General features: G+C 46.3%; 2 protein-coding genes across 4 annotated transcripts; both read left to right on the forward strand.

Moving 5' to 3' along the window:
* Positions 1–231: 231 nt before the first annotated feature.
* NIBAN3 (niban apoptosis regulator 3) lies at positions 232–12,502 on the forward strand. Of its 2 annotated transcripts, XM_085315185.1 has the most exons (14): positions 232–382; positions 3,009–3,139; positions 4,213–4,344; positions 4,814–4,928; positions 6,105–6,272; positions 6,799–6,914; positions 7,015–7,119; positions 7,962–8,124; positions 8,805–8,992; positions 9,511–9,666; positions 9,931–10,047; positions 10,274–10,381; positions 11,242–11,353; positions 12,101–12,502. In XM_085315185.1, the coding sequence occupies exons 1-14, from the start codon at positions 328–330 to the stop codon at positions 12,220–12,222; spliced, it is 1,788 nt and encodes a 595-aa protein (XP_085171311.1). In that variant the 5' UTR covers positions 232–327; the 3' UTR covers positions 12,223–12,502. The 2 variants fall into 2 exon arrangements, with proteins under 2 accessions (XP_085171311.1, XP_085171312.1); XM_085315186.1 differs by lacking the exon at positions 10,274–10,381.
* Positions 12,271–22,216, forward strand: COLGALT1 (collagen beta(1-O)galactosyltransferase 1). Of its 2 annotated transcripts, none has more exons than XM_085315184.1 (12): positions 12,271–12,296; positions 13,108–13,218; positions 13,312–13,429; positions 14,435–14,569; positions 14,839–15,043; positions 15,186–15,305; positions 16,678–16,754; positions 17,016–17,122; positions 17,719–17,851; positions 18,530–18,657; positions 19,327–19,533; positions 20,777–22,216. In XM_085315184.1, the coding sequence occupies exons 1-12, from the start codon at positions 12,286–12,288 to the stop codon at positions 21,042–21,044; spliced, it is 1,620 nt and encodes a 539-aa protein (XP_085171310.1). In that variant the 5' UTR covers positions 12,271–12,285; the 3' UTR covers positions 21,045–22,216. The 2 variants fall into 2 exon arrangements, with proteins under 2 accessions (XP_085171310.1, XP_085171309.1); XM_085315183.1 differs by lacking the exon at positions 12,271–12,296 and adding an exon at positions 12,788–13,024.
* The last annotated feature ends 1,299 nt before the right edge of the window (positions 22,217–23,515 follow it).

Below are 23,515 nucleotides of genomic sequence, written 5' to 3' on the forward strand. Positions count from 1 at the left end.
GACTCCACAGTCTTGAAAATAAAGCGGAAATCAAGTTAGTACCCTTTTAATGTTAGAGGCTTAGGAGAAAGGGGAGTGTGTGGGCAGAGAAACTGTGGTGCTGCTGCCTCTTTAAGGTTTATTTTGTGAGTAGGGGTGTAGACAAGGGGCTGATATGAGAAATGTTATTTGAATATTTATGAGCTGATGAGCTGGAAGAGAGCGTGACAGAAAAGGACAATTCCTGCCGCTTTAAGAACTTAAAAGAATCGGTGTGTGGTATGTCCTCTGTCTTCCTCAGACCCTGACCTTGAAGCCTGGTAGGCAGTGAGCACGCTGAAGCAGAAGATGGGAGGAAGATATTCAAGCCCACTGAGTGGGAAGCAGCGCAGGTATCTGAGAGGTAAGAAATGGCTTCTAGCATCTCCATTGCCTTTTGAAGAAAAAGTTTCTGTTTATAATTGATTATAATTAATTTTGTATATAGCCTCATAATCCCCCGTACTTACATTTATGTATTACCATCTGTACTGGGCAAGGGAAGACTGCCGCAAAACTGTCCTCAGAAAACATTCACGGGACAAGTGTTAATACAATCATTAGCCTGGGCTGTAAAGAGAGGGCAAGATCAAACCTACTGGCAATCGGCTTAGCGAGCTAAGATATTACGTAATAGTTGTTTAAATAGTAAATTAAATGCAGTAGTGTATTAGTACAGGTGGTAAAGGGTCCTCTATGAAATTCGAGAGGATACATTCAGCTCTATTAGCTGCTTCCTGCTTGCACTGAGAGTAACTCGTGCTCAGGCTGGTTGTTTTACAGGACACTTTCTCTCCCAGCCTTTCCTTTCTACTGATCTACTTGATCCAAGCCTGATCTGGATATTTTCCCTGCTGTTAACATATGAGTTGCATTTTCACTGAATCCCTTACTAATAGCAAATTGTCCCTGCAAGCTGGACTCCAGCAATACTCTGTGGATAGTTCAAAGAAAGCTGACCAGCTGAAGATCATTTGTCAGGAAGTTCCAATCCTTGACAGTGTCAGGTCTGCAGTCTTTGAACTTTCATAAATTCTGAACTAGGTATTTTGTATGTGCTTAGGTTGACTGATGCTTTCAGGTGATTTGTGCCATCTTTGGTTTTGGCCTAAAACCACTCAGATTTTTCTTGCCACTTTGATTTCTTTGGGCAACATTGGGGAAGGACTGAATAACTGCAACGGTCGAGATATAGTGCAAATTCATTGTTCAGCAACTTTCAGGATCCTTCTGATACTGTTCAGCGTTTTGCTTATCGCATACAACAGTGATCATCACCAGCTGAATCCCAGTGCAGGGGACAGAGAATGTGGGTTACATGTGCGGTGTGGAACCAGCTTTTAAACCTTTTCAAGCCTAAAAAACTGGGGAAAAGCATTTGAAACAGGCAGGACAGGAGATCAGTTTCTTCCATAACAGCCCGACTGTCCTCCTGAGTACCGAATGTAATTAATCTGTATATATGTCGCAAGGAGAGTTCTGTGCGTCGACTTAAGCATGGGGATTGTACGTTCAAAATGCTTATTGATGCGCATACAGTGGTCCCAGTAAAATGTCAGGTGTGACTACCCTTTCCGATTCTACTTGTTGCTGTGTCGAACGAGTCACTTTAACAGTGATTACTTGTAAACTGGCTCCTCTACACTTAAGTGAGATTTCTACCGTTGAAGCATCATCTCCGAGGCAGAGATAAATGAACTCGGAGACATTAATAAAGGGAAATCCTTCTTCCTGAAAGTGTGATTTTTACCACCACAAGAGTACCAGTGAACTCCACAAGTCTCCAGAAGAGATAGCTGTTTCTGAATCCCTTTTCTGCCATCTGGTAAGTTCTAGTGCTTAGTGTAAGTACTTCTCAACATTGTAAGGCTGCCAGCGTTGGCTTAGTGCTCGCTGAGCTTAAATCTGGGCTTTGTGAGATGTCAGACCTAATTTAGGTGTTGATTTTAAGGCATTAATTGGACAAAAAAGGACGGTGTGTGTGTGTGAAACTAATCTCATAGCCTTCTTCTCTGGTACCTCCCTTTTTGAATGGTTCTCTGTGTGAGAATTAGGAAATGCCTTATTTTTAGACTGTTGGCTTCCTCTTGCCTTCCTGCCTCCTCCTGTTTCTTGAGCAACATATTTCTCTGCCTCTTTGCGATCCCTTATAGTAGCAGGGTAGTCACTGTGCTGTTGTTGGAAGTCTCCGCAGCTTCAAACTATGGTTTTAGGCATGACATTTCAACAACTCAGCTATCAGTGAATTTGCTCCCTTGTTTTCATCTTTTCAGCTGATGGAGAAAATGTTTAGAGAAGCAGTGGCATATAGAAGTCTTTTATTTTTGAGTAGTGTCAGACCCTCTGACATTTTGGATCCTTTTTCCACTAGACATCTTCACATGTTATACTGACTGGATTCCCAAGATGATAAAGCGTCGACAGTTTAGGGTCCAGTGGTGACTGCAAGAAATAAGGAACTTGGCCTCTCTGGACCTTCTGAGATACAAAAGGGTTGCTTCATGCCTCTGTGCTCAGTTTCCTCTACTGTAAAATGGCACTGAACTGTATCGCATTTGATGCAATTTAAGGCATTGGCTTGAACTAGTCAAAAATAGGAGTGCACATTCCCTAAACTGCCTGGCTTGGGTTAGGCATTTGCAATGCAATGTCTGCTGTAGTAGAGGTCTCTCTGAGCAAGTGGCATTATTCAGAGGTTACAAACACATAGCAGCACAGTGAGGAGAATGTCTGGATCGCAGAGGTCACGGTGAGTTTTTAACAATTCTTGCAGAGCCTGCCTGCAGCCTTACAGCAGCACTGTGTGTCAGGCTGCCGTGTTTGCAAACTCTGGGTGTCTGGAGCTTAATTAGCAGCCTTGCTTTTTGGAGAGTTGTCTTTCTAATTCAAAAGCTGTTTTTGGAGGAGAGAAAAACGCTAATTAGAAACAGAAGGCTGCCTCCTCTATGAGGAGACTACAAAGTGAACCAGTCTCTGTGGTTCTCCCCCAGGTTGCACAGCTGCCATGATGAAGAACTTTTTGCCCTATTACCAGAGGCAGCTTGCAACTGCCTTTCTGCGACAGGTCTCAGGGGAACTGGACCTGCAAGGCAAATTTGCCCTGCAGCTACTACAGAGCAAGGTAAATGATAAGCCTTCGCACCTGATGTCACATCACCCAGAAACGCTTTCCTCCTGAGGTTGATCTTGGGGATGCACGTTCTCTTATGAATGTGAAGACTGACTGCTATTCCCTATCTCTTTGCAGCTTCGTTATATAATTGTTTAATATTATGCAAATCACTGACCTATTACTAAGGGATAGTTTATTTTTTTATGGCCTAAAAAATAGATGTTTAAGAACGCATTTAAGGTGGCTGTGACAACAAACAGTACGCTTGTGTTGTCACGTGGCCGTCTATGCGTTTCATGCCTCTGTAAAGGTAGGCCAGCTCGCTTCCGAGGGACTTGCTCATTTGTAGAATTAGAAGACTAGCATCTCTACCACCTGCATGCGTATCTTCCTGACCACACTAACTCCTTCAGGATCAAGATAAATATATAAAGCGCTGTTAGGGAACCGAGAGGTGTTCTCTTTTCCTCTGAGTGACTCAAAGTTGCTTCTTTTTCTCCTAGTCTTGCACAATTCTTTGCACTTTTTTCCCCCATTCTCTCTGTCATCTTCAGATGAGAAAAGGGTTCTTGTGTTTATTAAATGTGCAGGTATTTTTTTGTTGTTGTTCAAGTGAGAGAACTTGCATGCCTCTGACCGGCACCTGGGAATAAGAATTGACACTTCCATGTTCTGATTCTCATTATTCTATTATCATTAAAAAGCTGTCAGCTTTTTGTGTGGTGTATTTGTAATACCATTTTTTTCCTATGCTAAGCATTGTGTTAATATTTTAGATGAGCAGGTGGGATCGATAGCCAAGGCTCTAACTCACAGGTTAGTGTCAAAATCACTGCAGAATCACTGCAGATTACCAAGGAGTGACACATGCACTTGATTTAGGTGCTTTGTTTGCTTTCTGTGACCACTAGGTGTCCTTGTTCAATTGCTTCTTGCAATTATTTATGCTGTGCTAATAGCAAAAGTCTTGATTGGGCCAGGTTCCCACTCTGTACTGCTCACAGCGTAATGTGACTTTTCTTTCTTACAGAGCTGACGCTTCTGCTGAGGTTTGCTCACTATTCTCTCTTGTGTATTCTCAGATCCAGAGGGCACCTCATGCTACTTTGTATGATGGATTGCTCTCTCAGTATGATGAAGATTCTCAAAGGTGGAAGGAGAATTACTTTGTTCTTCTTGGGGATTTTACCCTGGAATGGTTTGCAAGCAAAGAGGTAACTACGCACCTTTTGCTACAATTGTAGAGGTTGTAACGTCAAGGGTTTTACGTGGTCATACTCCTTGCAAACGTTCCTAGGCATACCCTGCAGGCGCGACAGAAGACAGCACAGGACTGTGCAAATGTAGATAACAGGATATAGCTGGTATCCTGTAAAAGCCTGCCACTTCACACCTGGATCTCTGGAAGAAGATTCTCTTTGCAAGGGCAAATATACTCTATCTCGTTAAAATTCATCCCGGCTTACTGTGTTGCCTTATGTTCCCTCCCTACCTACTCTAATTGTTGTCACTCTGCTGTGTAATAAGCTACTGAATTCTACAGCTGTTGGCCTTGTAAGTGAAGTCATGAGAAACAAAACCACTTGCTGTTGCCAGCTGCTCTAAAATGCTGAATTGAAATCTGTATAAATAATTCTGCTTGTAAACCTGCAGTGAGAACACTCCATTTGATTTCTTTCCCAGGCCTTGGGAAAAGGCTGTGAGCCCAGAGGCTTGACTGCTTTGTCTGGCTACCTGTTGTTGACTTCACTAAGTGAATACACCAAACTGGTCAGCAGTCTGTGCCGAGGATTTGCAGGTAATTCTATGATGTGTCGATCTTAAGAAATATATATTGGCCCATATACGAGCGGAATCCAGTTGGGCATCTCAAAGCATTACAAAAAACCAATGCCTCGAATGGCGTGTTAGCAACGGTAGCAATAATGCGAGGCAGGCTCTGTGTCCGTTTATGAGATCTTGCAGTTCCTGCCACAAAAGAGGGTAATGGTCTGACACAGAGGAATCTTCATTACACATAGACAGAGCTACAACATTTGGACACTAACCTGAACGTTTTATTGATGTTACGCGGACTCTGTGCTATCAGGATCTCAGACAGCTAAATACGTGTTTTTTCTATGGTTTTCCTTATTCTCTTGTGTGGCTTTCCCCTGGAACGTGACAGCTATGTTTAGGACTTCTGGCAGATTGCAAGACCTTACTTAGCTGGCTGAAAAACTAACAGTTTAAAATGAAGTGGTCCAAAATTAGAAGCAGATGCAGAGACATTTCTACCAATGACCAAAATTCATTGGAAATGGTTTTCTCTTTCAGTTTTTCAGTCTCACTTTTACAAGATAGCTGCATACTGAAAAAATGTATATCTGACTGTGATATGTGAATTACTGATGGCTTTTTATATTATGGACAGCAATTAAAAAATTGCTAGTGGAACTAGCGTCTTTCCAGTATGCTGAAGATGCTGCTTAAAAAGGAAGTGAGGCTTTACCAATTGCATTTAGAACAAAATATTTGTAATAGTTTACATGGTCCTTACTGTTTATAATACTATATCAGATTTGTATTTATTATTTCTAATAGTGCTAAAAAAAAAAAAAAAAAAAAAAAGAAAGAAAAAAGAAAGGCAATGACTATACAAACTCCCAATCTCACATCATTGGTTTGGCATTTCCCCTGCCACAGAGTAAAGGCTGAAATCTGGCTGGTTCTGATCACCCTCTGTGTTGTTTCCTCATTGTCTAATAAGCTGCTGATTTACAGCAGGCCTTGGATCACACATTGATACAGCAGGCCTTGGGCATTTTATTTCGTTAGTATAACGGTGGCACTCAGTGAGAGACAACAGACCTACCAATAGTTGCTGGGAAATTGCTTTGAGTTTATAGAAACATTAATTTCAAATTGTTCCTATGGTGGCATATGCTCTCATGCTCTCCTTTTTTTTTTTTTTTTCCTTTTCCTCCACCCCAAGGTGGCTATTCCCAGCAGGGCTGGAACACCTTAGCTGATCCTCCAGGAGAGTTTTTGTTTTTCCTCTACCATCCGTTCCGGAGGCACTTTTGTTTCTGCACAAACTCTGCAGAATCCCAGCGGATCTGGAAATCTGCTCTTCAAGATGGGATTCGGTATCACAGTACAGGTAATGCTCTGGAATCTGGTAGGTGTCTGCCTCTAGGTAGTCCCTCTAATGAAGAGGTATCATCCGTGAAGGGGGAGAGCATGAGCCCTCTACTATGAGGATCTTTCCATGGAAGAGCCAGCTATAAACGAGGTCTCTCTAAATTCTTGGGTTTCTAATTCCTATGCCTAGACAGTGAGAAAATTTCCTGCAGTCTTTATTCTCCCTTGGAATAATTTTATAGTTGCTAAATTCCTGCAATATCACATGATTTGGCTGGCACTCCTTTAGGAAATACTGAGAATCAGTGTTAGGCTGCTGCATTTGGATTCACTAAAGTGTTTAGAATATCTTCCCCTCTTCTTTTCCACCAGTACTGTAATTTCCTCTATGCAGTAGGTTTCATACAAAATTTGTCATCTTGGCATTTTGTAGTCATCGTGTTGTATTTACATACATATCATTTGAATGTGATTAAAATCAAGTAGGTTTTTCTAAGTAATCTTTAATTAAATGTAACTTAGGCTAACTTGTCTTTTGTCTTCAGAATTACAGAGGAGAGATTCTTTTGAAGCTGAAGCATTTCTGGAGGCTGTACGATTTTATAGACAAGAGAGAGGTAGCTACAGGGCAGGCGATCTTCTCTTGGGTGTGGAACCTGAGGTTTGTGAAGTGCTGAACTTTCCAATACCAGAACATTTAATGCAAGTTTGTTGCCTGGAACTTGGTTTAAATAGTTTTTCTGCTGGGGGGGGGGGTTTAGATTCTTGGCAATGTGCTAATGGAAGACTTGCTGCCAGTGCTGCGGTCTCAAGTGCTCCCGCGTATCAGAGGATCAGAACCTCAGAGAAAGCAGCTGTGGCTCCAGGTAAATGCACAGGTCGTTACTTGCTCCTGAAAGTCTATGCTGGCTCACCTAGTTTTTTTTTTTTATTATTATTATTATTTCTTCCCCCCCTTCTCCCCTCCCCACCACCATGGGAGAAAACTCTCTCTGCTGTTGGGAGAGCCTGATCCAATTTTGGGATACCTTCTGCCTGATGCTAGCTGCACAATTGCAGCATTACTTGTAACACTTCAGTGCGAGGTTGCATAACAGTGAACCAGTGTGTGGTTTGTTGGTCACAAACTTACTCATTTGCTTCAAGGAAAGATGAGTTCTGAGATGAAAGCACTGTGGAAACTGCTGGTAGGATCATTTTATTTAAAACTCTACAGTTGGAGAGAACAGAGGAGCTATAAGCATGACCTTCACTTACAAACTTTCAAAATAAAGAACAATTTGACAAACAATGTCCATTCCAAGTCTTCTCTGCCTTTTCTTTCTCCCGTGAAACAGCTCTCTAGTGGTACACTGTGCAAAGATAGAGAGTGTTATAGTGTGTGAAAGGTATGTTTAGTTCTGGTTTGCTGCATACGGGCAATGAGGCAATGATTATAAGGGGAATGAGGGACAATGAATTACTTCATATTTGGGCTAAGTGAGATGATTCTGGATGAGTTGAGAAGAATCTTACAAGTGTGACATGGATGGAAGACAGTCTTTTGTTTACTGGTGAACCTAGTAACCCAACAAGGGATTTGCTTCTGTTAGAATAGACAGTAATGTTTCCAAAACTTGCCTAAGGCCTGTATGATGCCTCTTACCTTTCCTTTATTCTTTCTTTCTCTCTCTCTCTCTGGTTCACCTGCTCTTTAATGGCCACCCAGTTTCTGCAGGAGGCTTACACACTGATCCTCAGTCAAGTCTCCAGTGAGTTCAAAGTTTTTCAGAGGGAGAAAGAAAAACTACAAATTCAGTTGGAGAAGAAAATTCGCCCAGACCTGGATCAGATGCTGACTTTAAAGGATCAGATAGCCAAAAAACTTAAAGGTTGGACAAACGGGGGCAAAAGGCTGGGAGAAAAGACAAAAATATCTGCAGGTTCAAAAAAAGAATTGGACAGATGGATTACATTCTTAGAGGCCTGTTAAACATGGGACCTTGTTCTAGCCCAGGAACTCCTTTTGTATGTTAGGCCTCTGCTGTTGATGGCCGTTGAAAACAGGACACTGGGTCACTTCTTTGGCCTGACAGCAAAGCTGTTCTTATTTTATGTAGTCTGTATTACAGCTGATAGTCTTTACTTTGCAATTTTCTTACAGGTGTGAGTAGCATGCATAATCTGCTAACAGTGAGGCTGGAGAAGGAATTAATTCTTCACAAAGTGCTCTTTAAACAATTCTGGTCATTTTACCGTTGCTTAACAATTTGTTTTAGTTGAATATCCATATTTATACTGGAAATTCCAATAATTTTTCATAGGAGGAACTTCAAGTCTCCTGCCCATAGTTGCAGTCCTTAATTTGTGAACTGCTGGCTTAGATATCACTGTTAGACCAACAAATACCGTGGTTGCATGTAATAAAACATTGACCGTGGGCAGAAATTATCGGGTGGTGGTTTCTACGCAGTCCGAGCCCCCGCTGTCTTGGATTTGTGCCTAGTGGATGCAGGGCAATGTGAAGTCTCGCACAGTCTATCGCACAACCCATAGCTTTCCATTTTGACAGCCACAGTGCAAAGCCCAGCAGAATCGTGCTGTTGCCAGGGAGTGGAGCCTGATCTGGACTGTGTGATGGAGGAACTCATGCGTCCGATCAGCTCAGGAGTTGAGTCGGTGCGCTCGCTCTTTGCTCAGAGAGTTGATGAGATGGTCAGAACTGTACGGAACTCTCCTATCGCAGTTTTGCAAAAAGAGGTAAAATACATGGATGATATGATGAAAACAACTGCTTTTTTTCCGGCTCCCTGCAGACCATGTTGCTGTTAAATCTGCAGACAGGAATGCAAGCATTCTACCTGCTGTGGCAGTTGTCAGTGCAGAACTGATTCTTGAGGCAGTATATGCTTTGCTGTCACAGTGTCACAGCTAATGTGCAGATATTGAATCCTGGCAAGAAGGTTCTCACTGACCCCAAGATTGAGCTTTATTAAGCATAAAGTCTCTTCAGTTGCATATATTATTGGAAAGGTATGCTAGGGAGTTGTCATAGTATGCTTTTCTCTTTCTTATACTATTTCCCTGAGCACATGTAGCTGCCTACTGTCTCGCTGTCCTGCATTCCTGAGAGAATCTGAGGCCTGACCAGAAATGGAGGAAAGGTAGAAAGTGGGAATAGTACAGAGCTGGGGCTCCAAACGAATTAGGGAATGAATATTAAAAAGGAAAAAGGACACTGTATACTGTGTAAGTCATGCACTATTGCTCTGTTGTAGCTTCTGACGCTTGGGAGAACGTCTTGGATGCCTGAAATCATGCAACAATGTTATGAGAAGGCTGATGTTTATAATGAAAGTCTGCAGGGACTTGAGAGATTTGGCTTTCACAGCGTGACAAGCTTGGTCCTCGGAGCTCAGAACCTCATGCAGCAAGTAAGTGGTGAGACTTTGAGAAAACATGCTTGGAGAAAGCTCAGATGGGCTGACCTTGTGAATGAGCTCCAATCTTAGCTATTAGTTTCACTTTTTGTGCCCTCCATCCTTAATTTCTTCTTAGGCTGCCCTGAAGGCATGAAGCAAAGGTTTGAAAAGGTTTCTGACTAAGCAGGAGAGTCACTCCCAGTTGGGGTGAGATGCAGAGTGAAACGCTGTTCCTGTGTGTCTGGTACCCACTCAGTAGACTTTTGCTTTTTACAGCTAATGCAGAATTCCGTCTATACTTTCCAGCAGCTTTCGGAGCAATGCCTTAGCCAGGCAACCGACTGTAACCAAGTCGTCCAAATGCTAGAAAATGTCAAAGATCGCGTGCTAAAGGTAAGGTGTGAGATGCCTTCTTTGTCCTTCCCTGCATGTTTGATCTTACTTGGATGCATAAATCTTTGGGCTTTTTGTTTTTCTGTGGAGTGGTGCTGCTTTAATCCAAGTATTTCCCCATGATTCCATGTGCCGTTTTAACACAACGGATACAGTGGTGGCTATAGAGAAGGCATCTGACAACAGAACTTTTTCTGCTTTGAATTTCATTGTCATCTGCTTGCAGAAATTTGACTATGACAGTAGTTCCACCCGGAAGCAGTTTGCTCAGGAGTGGTTGGTTAAGATTTTTCTTCCTTTTCTGCTGAAGCATTTGGAGTCCAGGTGTAAACTGGTAAGGTTGAATCTGAGGGAGTATGGAAAGGGGTCTGACTGCTGAGATGGAAAGGGGGCTCATATATGCAGATTTTAGCTCAGCAAAAATAAAATCACTTGGTTCTTCTGGAAAGCTGTGCAAACCCAGAAGTTTTTACTGGATGGATAAGTGATTTGTCTTCCCTTCATTACAGCTTTTCCCTCTCTAGTATTCTGGTGCTCAGGAACTGTACTGTAACCCTGAAGAAAAGAGCTTTTATATAACTGTTGCCATCACAGCCCTCTTGCACAAGGCGCCCAGTAAATTTCTTCCAAATGGACACAAGTCATATTCTCTTTCACACTGTAGATATGACTGTCGTTTAGCAATTTCACAGAACATTCTCCTCTTCCCCCTCCCCCCTTTTTCATCTACTGCCTTGTGCCAGAATGCTGCTTGGATTGATTCCTGTTGTAGCTAGTCCTAGTGGTGGTTTCTGGATTGCTCTTACTGAAGGGCACTCCACTTGGGAGAAAATATTTCTGTCTCTGGAATTTGAGAGCATTGATTGCTCTCCTTTCTTCTTCTGCCTGATTTCTAGGGAGTCTTAACTAATTTCTGTAGGTTCTTCCCATCCCGGCTGCTGATTGCAGTCTTTCCTTCTGATAAGCTGTGAATACAAATGATGTGTTATACAAGATCGTATTGAGGGAATTAATGGTTCTAATTAGCAAGGGGTAATGTTGAGTGCCTTTAGCAAAGAAGCAAATGTTAGAGGAATAACATATGTTGCTTTACTTGAAACGCTGTCAGACCAGTACTGGCCCTGATCGTATGTCTTTGAGGTGTATGTGATACTAACGTAGCCTGACTGTCCTCTCACGTGTTTCCTTTGGTAGGAGCTGCCAAAATATGAAAGTTACGTGTTTGCTGATTTCAGTGGCATCATAAATGTGGAAAATATTTATGAAGAAATGGTTCTGGCTGTATTGCTGAAAGCCATTAGCAAAGGTAAAGAAATTGTGTTCCTCTGCAAAAGGCAAAGCAGATGGATTTATAGCTGTTGTTCCTCCTTTATCTGCTAAAGAATGGAGGGAATATCCTGGCACCAAAATATTGACTGCTGCTAGGCTTGTAACTTCTGTTTTGTTGTATGCAGCTGATTTTTTTAAAGTAGTTATACAGTGATTTCCATGTTTCTATGTTTAAGTTTCTTTCCAGATGTTGCCTTGTGGTTAGAATACTAATGTTGCCAGAATACTAATGTTGAAATAGCTTATTCTTGCCAATTCTCTTTCCTTCCCCCACTGTTCCCACTTGCTCACTGTAACCTCTAAACCTCCTACCGGCCAATGTGAGCAAAAAAATCTCATTTTACAAGCATGATGTCATGGGAGGACTGCATATTTACTGCTTCCTTTTAAAGTGTGGAACAGAAGAGCTTTTATGCTAAGGATGAATCATTAGTGTGGTCTGCACATCTGCTACAACTGGTTCCTCTAAACACACTGGCCTTAACGGTCTTTTAAAATTCTATTTAGATACATTAGGGGAAGAGAAGGAGCAGAGGTACACCCTTGACAACAGTCTTTTAAGTGCCTCTAGAACAGTTTGCACCATGCTGCCGTAGTAGAACTTGGATGGGTCAGGCAGTAGTGATTTGTAGAAGTAACCTCGGATTTAAAAACAGATACGCCTGTGGCAAAGTCGGCATTTATGTTTGTTGATGTTTTACATTACTTTTGTTCCTTGTTTCAGCCCTGAAAGAGGCCTCAGGTCGTAACAAACACAATCTTTACCGTGACAGTTTCTTCTGTGTTCTGGAAAGCACCGATAACCTGCTCCGTGAAGTGACAGCCCGGGAACTCTCTGAAATATGAATGGGAGCACTGAGTAGCAATAGTGCATTCGATACTAGATTTTCCCACCTCCCAAGTCAATAAATGAGCCTCAGGTGAGAAAATAGGGTAAGGCACAGGCTCAGCGGAGGTTGCAAGTCTTTGCAAATGTGAGGCTCCCTGCTGGCATAAACAAGCAGGAACACATATAAGAGTATGGCCTAAGCATGGACGCTGGAGGCAGCAGGCGGCTTGGGAACGGGACGTCTGCGTTACAGGACCGCTGGGCCAAAACAAATACAACGTATGAAGTGTCCCCCTGTTACGGATGAAAAGCCTCTTGGATCTGGACCCCCTCCTCTGCCCTGGGGGGAGTGGGTTCTGCAGCCACCTCTGTCGCCAAAACCGCCGCATGGGAGGGGGAAAATGTGGAGCAGGGCGGGAGGGAGACGTCGCATTAAAGAGTTTGAGGTGGCAGTAGGGGCACGGGGGGGTGAAGGCAGCCGCGCTGCGCTCTCCCACGACCCTCCCTTCCCCACCCCCGGAGCGGTGCCGGGGGGGGGGCGGGGGGGCTTAAGGGGCGTGTCCCGGGGCGGGGCTTTGCCGGAGGGCGGCGGCGGCGGCGGGCCATGGCGGCGGCGGCGGCGCGGCTGCGGCTGGCGCTGCTGCTGGCGGCGGCGCGGGCCGGCGCCTACTTCCCCGAGGAGCGCTGGAGCCCCGAGTCGCCGCTGCGGGCGCCGCGCGTGGTGGTGGCGCTGCTGGCGCGCAACGCGGCGCACTCGCTGCCCGCCGTGCTGGGCGCCCTGGAGCGGCTGCGGCACCCCAAGGAGCGCACGGCGCTGTGGTGGGGCCCGGGTCGGGGGGCGGCGGCGGGCGGGGCCGGGGGGCGGCGGGGCCCGCGGCGGCGGCTGAGTGCCCTTGTCGCAGGGTGGCGACGGACCACAGCGCGGACAACACGACGGCGGTGCTGCGCGAATGGCTGGTGCGAGTGCAGGGCCTCTACCACCGCGTGGAGTGGCGGCCGTTGGAGGAGCCCCGGTGAGCGGCGGCGGGCCGGGCCGGGGGCGGCGGCGCTCCCCGCGGCGGGCCGGGCCGGGGGCAGCCGCCTCACGGGCGCTGCCTTCCCGGCAGGTCCTACCCCGACGAGGAAGGCCCAAAGCACTGGTCAAACTCCCGCTACGAGCACGTGATGAAGCTCCGGCAGGCAGCCTTGAAGGCTGCCCGGGACATGTGGGCCGACTACATCCTGGTAAGGGACCTGCCGGCCCTTAGGACCCCTTTGGCACCCAGGTGGCGACATCCAGTTTACGACCTGATGGCTTTGGCTTACGCCTGGTAGTTTTTCTTTGCTGTTTGCTGCTGACTCTTGGTCAATGTGCTGGCTCTTCAGCAGCGTCACAGAAGCGTGCAAAGAGCTAGGTGTCGCATTAGGAACTCGCAGGCCGTGGAGCCCCTGGCGTTCCATTTTGGGTTCTGGCCAGTGCGTTGCGACCTAGCAAGCGAGTTTAATTCCTGCGGTGCCCTGACAGATCGCGACCGCTCTCTCTTCTCACAGGGAGTACTCGGTTGGACTGTGCTGCTGACTGCAGCTGCTGGATAACGAGTGCTGCTGCATGCTCTTTTTCCCTAGTAGGGAAAAACAAACCGTTCTGAAAGCTCCAGTGCTTTTGCTGCTGTTGTGCAAGTCACGTTGGTTGCTGTTGAATCGTTTGAGAGCTGGGGATGTGTAACAACAAAAAATTGCTCTTGTAAAATGTCAACTTGGCTGTCACAGGTGATCTAGCTGTTGGGATAGCTGCTGTTTATGTTATATGTTTCCTTTTGCATTTCTCATTCCCCTGTGTGAAAGATTTCCTTTGGAGAGTTTTGTGAACTGCTTCTGTATCCTGAAGATGGGTTCTAGGCCTTCTCGTTGAAATATCAGCTGCTCTGTAATGTCCTGCATCCATGCTGGGTTGTGTCCTGGGCACTCTGGTACATAGTGACGCGCATCTTGGTATGCCGTGTACTTTCTGGGTGGGACCGGTCACTTTGTCTTCTAATTTCTTGAAAGAGAAGAAATGCCTATCAGTATTACTCTGGCTTTGCAAAACGCTGTGTAGGATGGAGCATGTGTAGTCGTGGGGGTAGCCTGCAGGGCACGTGGATAACCAAGCAGAAAATATTCACTGAATGGCATGCTAGACTAATGCTAAGAGAGACCGGCTGCAACATGACTAACTGCGTGCATTGGCTTTCTCTGTGCTTGTTGCAGTTTGTCGATGCGGATAACATCTTGACGAATCCAGACACCCTGGGCTTGCTGATGGCAGAGAATAAGACCGTGGTAGCACCCATGCTCGATTCTCGTGCTGCCTATTCTAATTTCTGGTGCGGAATGACTTCTCAGGTAAGAGATGGTCTGAGTCTCTAGCTCATATTATTTCTTTGCTACCCTCCTACTGCTCTGAATTATTACTAGTAAGGGTGCTAATCTTCACAGAGTTTTGTGTCTGTCTCTCCCTGGCTCCTGCTCACTCTAGAGCTGCGCTCTCTTCCCCTCTGTGCTCCTCCCTGGAGTTTCTTTCTGCCTTGGCTTGGATAGTTCTGCAAATGCAGGATGCAGAGAAATATGAAAAGCAAACCTAAAGGCTTGTGTGTCAATCTTCCTTCTCTCAGGGTTATTATAAGCGCACTCCTGCCTACATTCCTATTCGGAAACGAGATCGACGTGGCTGCTTTGCCGTCCCCATGGTGCATTCCACTTTTCTTATTGACTTGCGGAAAGAGGCCTCCCGAGACCTTGCTTTCTACCCACCGCACCCTGATTACACCTGGTCTTTTGATGACATCATTGTTTTTGCATTTTCCTGTAGGCAGGCAGGTGAGCTAGTGGGTAATGGCTTACTACTGTTTCTCTTTAGTTCAGCCTGAAGGATATTTTTATATTTTTGTAATGGGCTGGATTTGTGAGGAAGTGGGGTTTGAGCACTGTTTTACTTGCTATACATGTGTGTTAATTTTAGAAGTCCAGATGTTTGTTTGTAACAAGGAAGTTTATGGCTTTCTTCCGGTGCCGCTAAGATCCCACAGCACCTTGCAGGATGAGATGGAGAGTTTCATGCATGTCCAGCTAGAGATCATGGGTAAGTGGTACTGGGACTGCTGTGGGTGGAACTGAGGTCTACGGAATTTCAGTTCAGATCTGCTCTGCGCTACGTTCAAGCTGTACTGCTTACCTGGGGTACGCCTTTGAGTCTTTCACCCGTCTTGGATTTCTTGGTGATTGCAGGAAGAGGTTAAGAGAGAAATAGTTAATACAGCACATCTAGAACTGATCTGTACCTTGCAAAAGTAACTCTAAGGGAGGTTTGGTGTCTCCTGTAGGCGTGAAGAGGGTGGTATAGCTAGGCCATTTAACATCTGGTTAAACATATTTTTTGGACTTTTTTTTTTTTTTTTTTTTTTTTTGTGCCACATAAAAGTAGAGCCCGTATCTTCTGGCCTTGCCTTATCGCCTCCCAACTTCCAAGGGCTGTGGTCTCTCTGGATTGCAGTTGGCTCCACTGACTTCTATTTCAGCTTTTCCTCTTCTCAGCCTCTGGTCTCAGGAAGATCTCTGTGGCAGCACCCTCTTCCCTTGGCATACACAAGCAATGTTCCGAAGTCTCATGTTTACAGTATGAGGAGGAGAATATTTTGGAGTTTGCTGTACTCTCTCTTCTCCCTTGGGTATCCTGCTGCCTCAGGTTCACAGTACATCTTTGGTCTTGTCTGCACAAAGGTTCTTTTACGAAAGTAGAGTCTCTGCTGGTATTTAAAAGGATGGGACAGAATTGCATGAAGGAACATCTTTGTAAGCGTGAACCTTTCAGGAGAGGTAGCCCAGGCCTCAAGCCAACATTGTTTTGAAACAATGTTGTAAATCTGAGGCTCTGATGCCAGAGGTTTATTTCCAGTTTTCTTTGGCCATTTGCAGACTGCATGCGTTCCTTCGTGTTTCGCAAGTTTCGTTCTCCTTGTCCGCAGAAACAGAATATTTCTGTAAATTCAGCTCTAGTCGATGGTCTCCTGTTCAAACATTCTCTTATTTGCTCATAGATCTGAGACTGGAAAGCTCTTATATGAAGAGGAAAAGTCTGAGGTGAATAACAAATGAAAGTATAATATAGTAACTTGTCAATCAGCAGTAAAAGCTAAGTATATCTTTCCTGCTGGATGTATGGGGGGATTGAGTTAGTATTACCAGTTGGGTGCTTTGCTGTTCTGGCGGCATAAAATGAGGTGAACATCACGGAAGAGATGTCACGCTGTTTTTTCTTTCTCCATCCCCAGTAGACTGACGCGACTTTTGCTTGTTTGTTACGGGTATTTGTTTAAGCAGTTGTCCTTGTGTAGCCATAGTTGTACCCTAAAAGGAATAGGCGCCACTGGTGGAGATCCCATGAGTGTGTCTGTGTGTGTTAATGCTTTGAGTAAAATGGAATGCAAACGGGTTTCTTTATTGTTCGCCTTTAGTGAAGAACCCTCCAGCAGAGCCTTCGCAATACGTATCTGTCCCACCCAAGATCCCTGACAAGATGGGCTTTGATGAGGTAAGCTCTGCGCTCTTGCTTTATATGATCCTGGCACTGAGAGGAAGAATGACGTTTAGCTTGCCTGAACTGAGCAGTTGGGCTACCCTGTTGGTCACAGGTGCTCCTCTGACCGGTCTCGATGGATCTATTGGTGAGCGGTGGCTGTTTCTGCCGTTGAATTCCAGGCAGAATGTGGCAGGACTGCTGCTTAGTCTTTATCTTCACACATAAAGCAGGAACCTCCCTGCAAGTTTGTGACAGCAGACATTCTGTTTTCAGGTTTTCATGATTAACTTGAAGCGCCGGACAGACAGACGAGACCGAATGCTGCGAACGCTGTACGAACAGCAGATTGAGTGCAAAATCATTGAAGCGGTGGATGGCAAGTGAGTCCCAAGAATCAGGCTCGTGCCAGTACACTTCCTGGCAGTAGAAGGAGTTGAAATGCCTCCAGAAAGGTCCCTGAAAAACAGAACTTGGCGGGAGGGGATGGAGGATGGCAACACGCATTTCAGAGGAATGGTGCTTTTTGGAAGAGAAAGAGGAGGCCGATTTTTGTCACTGATGCCTCCTGCGCCCATCTGAAAGAGCTCTGCCCAAAGAATTCTGCCAAGGACTGTGGGGCTTTTCTCCTTCCATTCTCCCTATCACGCTGTGATTCGAATTTTGGTGACCAGTACTTGGATTTGGATGCTCTGATATTTTCTGTGTGCATATGCACAGCCTTGGAGGGAAGGCAAAAAGATGCTGGCTGAGTAGCTCTGTGAGCCATTGCCATATTATAGTGATACGGGCTGCCTGTGTTCTACATAAACTTGCTAGGAAAGCGAGAGTCCTGAGGCCTGGGTTTGATTCTCCTTGTGGAAGACTGGTAGAAATAGCTTAGGGATTGCCTGGGAGGAAAGTTTCATCTGAGATCCAAATCTGGCAGCTGTCTTGTGTTTAATAGGAAGGTGCTAATCCTTGTTCTGTGGATTTACAGAGCTATGAATAGCAGTGAGGTAGAAGCTCTGGGAATTAAAATGCTGCCAGGTTATAAGGATCCATACCATGGCCGTCCTCTCACCAAAGGAGAGTTGGGTTGTTTCCTCAGTCACTACAAGATCTGGAAGGAGGTGAGTGAGCGAATGAGAAACTGTTCTAAAGAGGGCTTTGGGCATCTTGGTGCTTCTGCAATGAAAGAGCTCTCACTGGTCATGTGCTTGCAATCTGTCATGCTGTTGCTGATGCTCCCTCTGCTGTGGCTTTGCGGGTGGGGGGGCAAGCACAAAGGGCAAGCATGTGGACACAGGTTTTGTGGATGAGGAGAGGGGAAAGATTTGGGAGAAGTTTCCACTGGAGACGTTTGAGAAAGCGCTGTCTCTGCTTTGTCAGGAGAGGAATATCTGCAGGTGCTTTTTTGGCCAGATGATTGGCGTGAGCATTAGGAAAACGATTTATTGGATCGCACCAGAAGTTCTGAACAGGGTGTGCGTGGAGGCTGACTTACAAATTAGGCTTCTGTCTGGCTGCTCTTGGTAACTGGATGAGTTCCTAATCCTGATGACAACGAAAGGGAGCCTGTATTTTATAGCTGTCTTGAGAAGGCAATATGTAGGGATGGGGCTGATTTGCCAGCTCTGTAGGTCCCTGCGTTGTTCTTGGTTCTAGAATTTCTAGTCTTTATTGTAGTAGCAGAAGAAATAGGAAGAGGTCTTGGGCAAGAAGGAGAGGAACACGGTAGTCAGTGTTGGTTTGGGGTTTTTTTCTGATTTGCCTGTTTTTTTAAAAAAAATCTTCTGCTAAATTGCCAGATTGTTGAGAGGGGGCTGGAGAAATCGGTAGTGTTTGAGGATGACTTGCGCTTTGAGATCTTCTTCAAGCGGCGCCTGATGAATCTCATGTATGACTTGGAAGAGGAGGGTTTGGACTGGGATCTGATGTAAGTACGGAAAATCGAACGGCCCAACTTAGGCATCGTGAGGCTCCCTCTCATAATTGTAAGTAATTATTTCTGCAATGATGCATTTGCTGCCATATATTACTGCCACAAAAGGCTAGTGCCCTACGGGAAGGGTATATAACTGGTTAAGAAATCCATAATGAGTCTGCCTTCTCATTCTGGTAGTTGTCACACAGTTTTATAGGTGTTCAAGGAAAAAGATTATGGGCAGGAGGAGCCTGTTTTGAGAGGGCTCCAGCTAAGGAGACGAATGGCATCCTGGCCAACTTGGGAGCGGCTGAGACCCTGTCAGCTCCTTTGTGCTCATGCCTGGAAGCTGTACTTTTTGGTCATGGCATAGGGCAATTTGCTGAAGGTTATGCCTTTTCCTTCTGCCGTGGAACATCTTGTTGAAACTGCACCCTGCCTGCCAGAAAGTCAATTATTTTATTAAGCAGGGAAGTTTCTTTTCTGTGGTGTATGAGCACCTGGATCCTCTGCTCTCTACCTGTAGTGAATTACTGTAGAGACAAGGATTGTCTAAGTCTTGCTGCCCTTAGCTTTTGCTGTTCTTGTCACGTGAATATTCTTCTTAGTGCTTCTTAGCTCAGAACCTGGAACGTGTTTCTAGAAGGAGACTTAATTCTGCACCTTCCTCTACTCTTGCAGTTACATTGGGAGGAAGCGGATGCAGGTAGAGCATCCTGAAAAGTCTGTGCCTCATGTGCGGAACCTCGTGGAGGCTGATTATTCCTACTGGACTTTGGCCTATGTGATTTCACTACAGGGAGCTCATAAGCTGCTGGCAGCTGAACCGCTCTCCAAAATGTTACCCGTTGATGAATTTCTTCCGGTCATGTTTGACAAACATCCTGTGTGAGTCTCGATTGCCTTCTCAGGGGACCTCTGCCGGTGTCGGTAGCTGGGGGTGGGTTAGTGACAGACATCTTGGGAAGCGCGCTTTGAGGATGGCGCTTGCTATGGGCAGAGCTCCAATGCAAGTACTCCTTGTGCAAGTTTGGGAATGTCTCCAGAGCTGGAGTCCGTTTCCCCTAGAGAAAAGCTCTTAACATAGTCTTTGTCACACTCGTATCAAATTCGGAAGCACCTTTTGTTTCCCGGACTGTGACTCGTTTTGATAGTAACCTGTAGGTTTGGTCTGGAGATACCGTGTCTGTGGATCTTTCAGCTTCCTCAGGCCTTGCGAGTAATGAAAAGCTTTCAAATGTCTCTTGAAGAAGGAGGCCCCTCATAGGGCTTTTTTCTTCCTTTCTTTCTCTTCTTTTCTTTTCCTGTTTTTAATTGTTCACGTAATAGCTGTATTTTGTCAAAACTGGAACTCCTATGCTGTTCTGTATTCAGAGCCACACAATGAATTTACCGAGTTACTTAAAAGGCTGCGCACGCTCCTAGAAGCATATGCGAAAGGGACATGCCGTAGCCCTTCTGCAACTGGGCGGCTTGATGTCTATAGAGGGATTTGTTCCCTAGGTTTGCCCATTGATACGGTTTTAAAAATCTCTGCCGCTGTATCGTGGCAAGCAAACCTGCAGCAGATCCTTCACCAGGTTGAGAAGCTGTCTCACTGGGAGGAGGCTGACAATTATCTGCCCTAGTCCAGGCCTTTGCTCTTAGACATTCTTGCTGGATGTTACCTGCCTCTGGATAGCATTCAGTAGCTGCTCTGGACGTGCTGTTGTGCCGGGTAATCCCTCTCTGCTTGGCTGTATAACGTGGTCAGACCCCCACAGAACTCAGATATGACTGGAGCGTGCCGAGAAATTTGGAGCTGGCCTCGAAACATCTGACTAGCTCTAAATTCCTAAAGCTACCAGATTTTCTGCAGCTGCTGCTGCTGCTGCCCTTCTTTGGGAGAAAGAAGGCTTTTGCAGGAAGACGGTACTTCTGAAGGAGGGACTTGGTTATGCGTGCGCCTGGAGTAGTTATGAATTGAGCCCGAAAGGATCGTTGCGTTCTGCTGCTGTCCCTCCCTTGGAGAGACTGCGGATCGAGAGGTTGAGCAGGTTACGATGTGCTATGCAGGTTAAGCTAAGGCTCATAGCGGACCGCAAAGTGAATGGGGGACGTACGATGCTATTTTCTTCTGTTTTGTGCACAGCTCTGACTACATGAAGCATTTTGAAGATCGGAACTTGCTGGCCTTTTCAGTGGAGCCACTGTTAGTTTATCCAACTCACTATACCGGTGACGATGGCTACATCAGTGACACAGAGACCTCAGTGGTGTGGAACAATGAGAAAATAAAGACGGACTGGGATCGTGCCAAATCCCAGAAAATGAAAGAGCAGCAGGAGCTGAGAAATGAGGCCAAGAACTCAGATGTGCTACAATCCCCTCTCGACAGTACTGCTCGAGATGAGCTATGACCAGATCAAGCCTGCCGTAGGAGATGGACAAAAGGACTGGCTTGTAGGGAGGAGTGGGGTTAGATGATGAGAAAAGGTATAACGTTCTTTATATGCAGGGGGGGGAAGTAGGGGGATTACCGGGGCTTCATTCTCTGTTCAAGGATGTAAAGGCAGATTTGGTTAGGTGACGAAGCTGGCGAGGGTTTATGTTTGGAGCCCTGCTGACCTCCAGTATTTTGGGATGCGAGGAGGAGAATGCTGAAAAAACTTGGCCAGGCTCGCTCCACGGTTCTTTTCAGCTGTTGCTCCTTGGTGCGAGACCTTTACGCAGGCAACTGCTGTAATGTCAGTGCTTTCTTTTCCATTTTGGAAGTTGGTGCTCAATAGGCAAATTGTCTTCTGGCTTGTGCTGCTGCACACGTGCATCTGCCCTGGAAGTGTATCTTGTGATTAATGTTGACTGAAGGGTGGGAAAGCACGGTAAAATGCAGCCAGGTCTGTAGATTACAGCTATCGAAATTCCCTGACACAAGCTGAAGATCCCTCTCTGTATGAGAGAGATGTTTTTCCTCTTTTTATAAAATCTTTGGCTATGACTTGGACAGTCCCATTTCCTCACCAGTAGCCCAGAGTACCTGGGGAAGGAGCATGGCACAAGCTGAACTCTGTTGAGCTCAAACTCGCTTTTTAAGTATTTTATGGTAGAGATGCTTCACAGCCCTGGAGGCTGAAGTCAGTTTATAGTAGGGGCAGCAGTTTTGGAAATCTGCGGCTGCCTACCCTAAGCGCCTTGGGACCTGGAGGAGCCCTAGGTCCCTTTGCTCAATGTGACCCTTTCCCTACTCAGTGTCTTCTTAGGGAGGTCACTGCTATTTGTATTGTGGGTACATGTCTTACGAGCTGGAGCGAGACCCCTGATGTTTCCTACCAAAAGCAAGACTACTAAACTTATTGTTAGGGGCTGGAGTCAGCTGTGACGTATGGTGCGTTGCAAGCTAAAGGGAGAGAGGCTGAACAGCCTATGATTTGCCTGGCGTTTCCCACATCAACCCAGTCAGTTCTGCCCTGAAAAATTAGACCTACCTCTAAAATACTTAGGAAGGCTTCCCCTTTCTGAAGGGTCACGGGCTGAAGGGCTAGTGTGTTGTCCCCCCAAAGCGCCAGTCTAATAAAAGTCTTTACCTCTTGTACAGCACCGATCTGTTTTTTCAGGGTGCGCCCAGGCTGGCAGCTCTGCGAGGGCCCGGTGCGGCCCGGGGGCTGCCGCGGCTGGCTGGGCCAGACCGGGTGATGTGGGGCCCTCTCTCTGCCCCTCTCGCTTGCAGGCTGGTTTTTGTTGGTTGTGCATACCTTGTTACTGGGTTTGCAGCCAGTGCTGAAACACGGTACTATGTAAAAGCATGCTTGTTTTCACAGCCTTTTTTTTTTTTTTTTTTTTTTTTTTTTTGGTGATCAGAAAACGATTTTTGGGGTGTTTTCCTTCTTACTGAAGTTGAACTGCAAGTGGGACGTGAGCAGAGTAAGAGTTAAACTTACCGGCAGTGCTCATTTCCTTGGGCACTTGGAGAGGGACAAGTAACACAGCAGACAAGAACGCCTCACGGACGCGCACTGCGGAGCTGTTGGGGGGCGGGGGGGGGAGGAACGGGACGAACGACCGTCGCCCTGGAGATCACGCATGCGCACTGCAGCAGGGCGAGGMGGGGCTACCGCCCCGGAACTCACGCACGCGTGCTGGGGCGGGGCGGGGCGAGACAGCTGCCGCGGCGCCGACGCACGCGCGCTGCGGCTGGGCTCGCGGGGCTGTGGGGGCGGGGTGGGGGGCCCTGGGGCTACGTTGGGGGAGGGGCATCTCTGGTGAGACCAGGCAGGGTTGTCCCAGATGTGGGTGCTGTCCCTCTTGGTAATGGGAGAGGTGAGGGGGAATGTGAGAGGCTGTGCGGGCTCCTGGTAGTCACAGTTTTGCTCAGAAGTGGGGCAGTTAGACAACAGCTATGAAGAGCATCGGTGCTGGGAGGATTCAGTGCAGAACTGTGCAGTCACACAGCACAAGGGAAAGCCGTCCAGGAAATGTGACCAGCGCTGTTTGTGTCCGAGGGTCCTAAAACGGCCTGAGAGACCCTGGAGCGGGCACAGGCACTGCACAGGAGCTCCGGGGATACTATGTCACTGCCTCCCAAAGTCATGACATTCAGATACCTTTTACTGCGTGGAAAGAGCCTGCAGGAGCCCCGGCACAGGTACAGAGAATCCTAGTTGCCTCAAAGGACCTGGAGCTGTATGTGTTTTCTTTACCAAGACGTGATCTCTTGGATGCCTTGCTGCTGCTTCTGTGATGCTCTGTGGAGCTGAGAGGACCAAAAATACTAACAGTCTGTAACAGAGATGAGTTAGTGTTTGCACTGTTTCAGGTAGGCTCATTGGAAGCGCAGCTTAGTGTAATCCAGCGGCATGATTCTTGCACATGCTTACATTTGAATGTGGCTAAA

This window comes from Rhea americana, unplaced genomic scaffold (genome assembly GCF_003343005.1).
Source record: "Rhea americana isolate MKP2758 unplaced genomic scaffold, rheAme1 scaffold_420, whole genome shotgun sequence".
Lineage (NCBI taxonomy): Eukaryota > Metazoa > Chordata > Aves > Rheiformes > Rheidae > Rhea > Rhea americana.

Excerpts from the sequence above, each read along its gene's own strand:
- COLGALT1 (XM_085315183.1), top strand. The coding sequence starts at position 12,810 with ATGGCGGCGGCGGCGGCGCGGCTGCGGCTGGCGCTGCTGCTGGCGGCG. Across the intron at positions 15,044-15,185 it reads ATTTTCCTGTAGGCAGGCAG|AAGTCCAGATGTTTGTTTGT; the intron begins GTGAGCTAGTGG and ends TGTTAATTTTAG. Across the intron at positions 16,755-17,015 it reads ACAAGATGGGCTTTGATGAG|GTTTTCATGATTAACTTGAA; the intron begins GTAAGCTCTGCG and ends TTCTGTTTTCAG.
- NIBAN3 (XM_085315185.1), top strand. The coding sequence starts at position 328 with ATGGGAGGAAGATATTCAAGCCCACTGAGTGGGAAGCAGCGCAGGTAT. Across the intron at positions 383-3,008 it reads GCAGCGCAGGTATCTGAGAG|GTTGCACAGCTGCCATGATG; the intron begins GTAAGAAATGGC and ends GTTCTCCCCCAG. Across the intron at positions 6,273-6,798 it reads GATTCGGTATCACAGTACAG|AATTACAGAGGAGAGATTCT; the intron begins GTAATGCTCTGG and ends TTTTGTCTTCAG.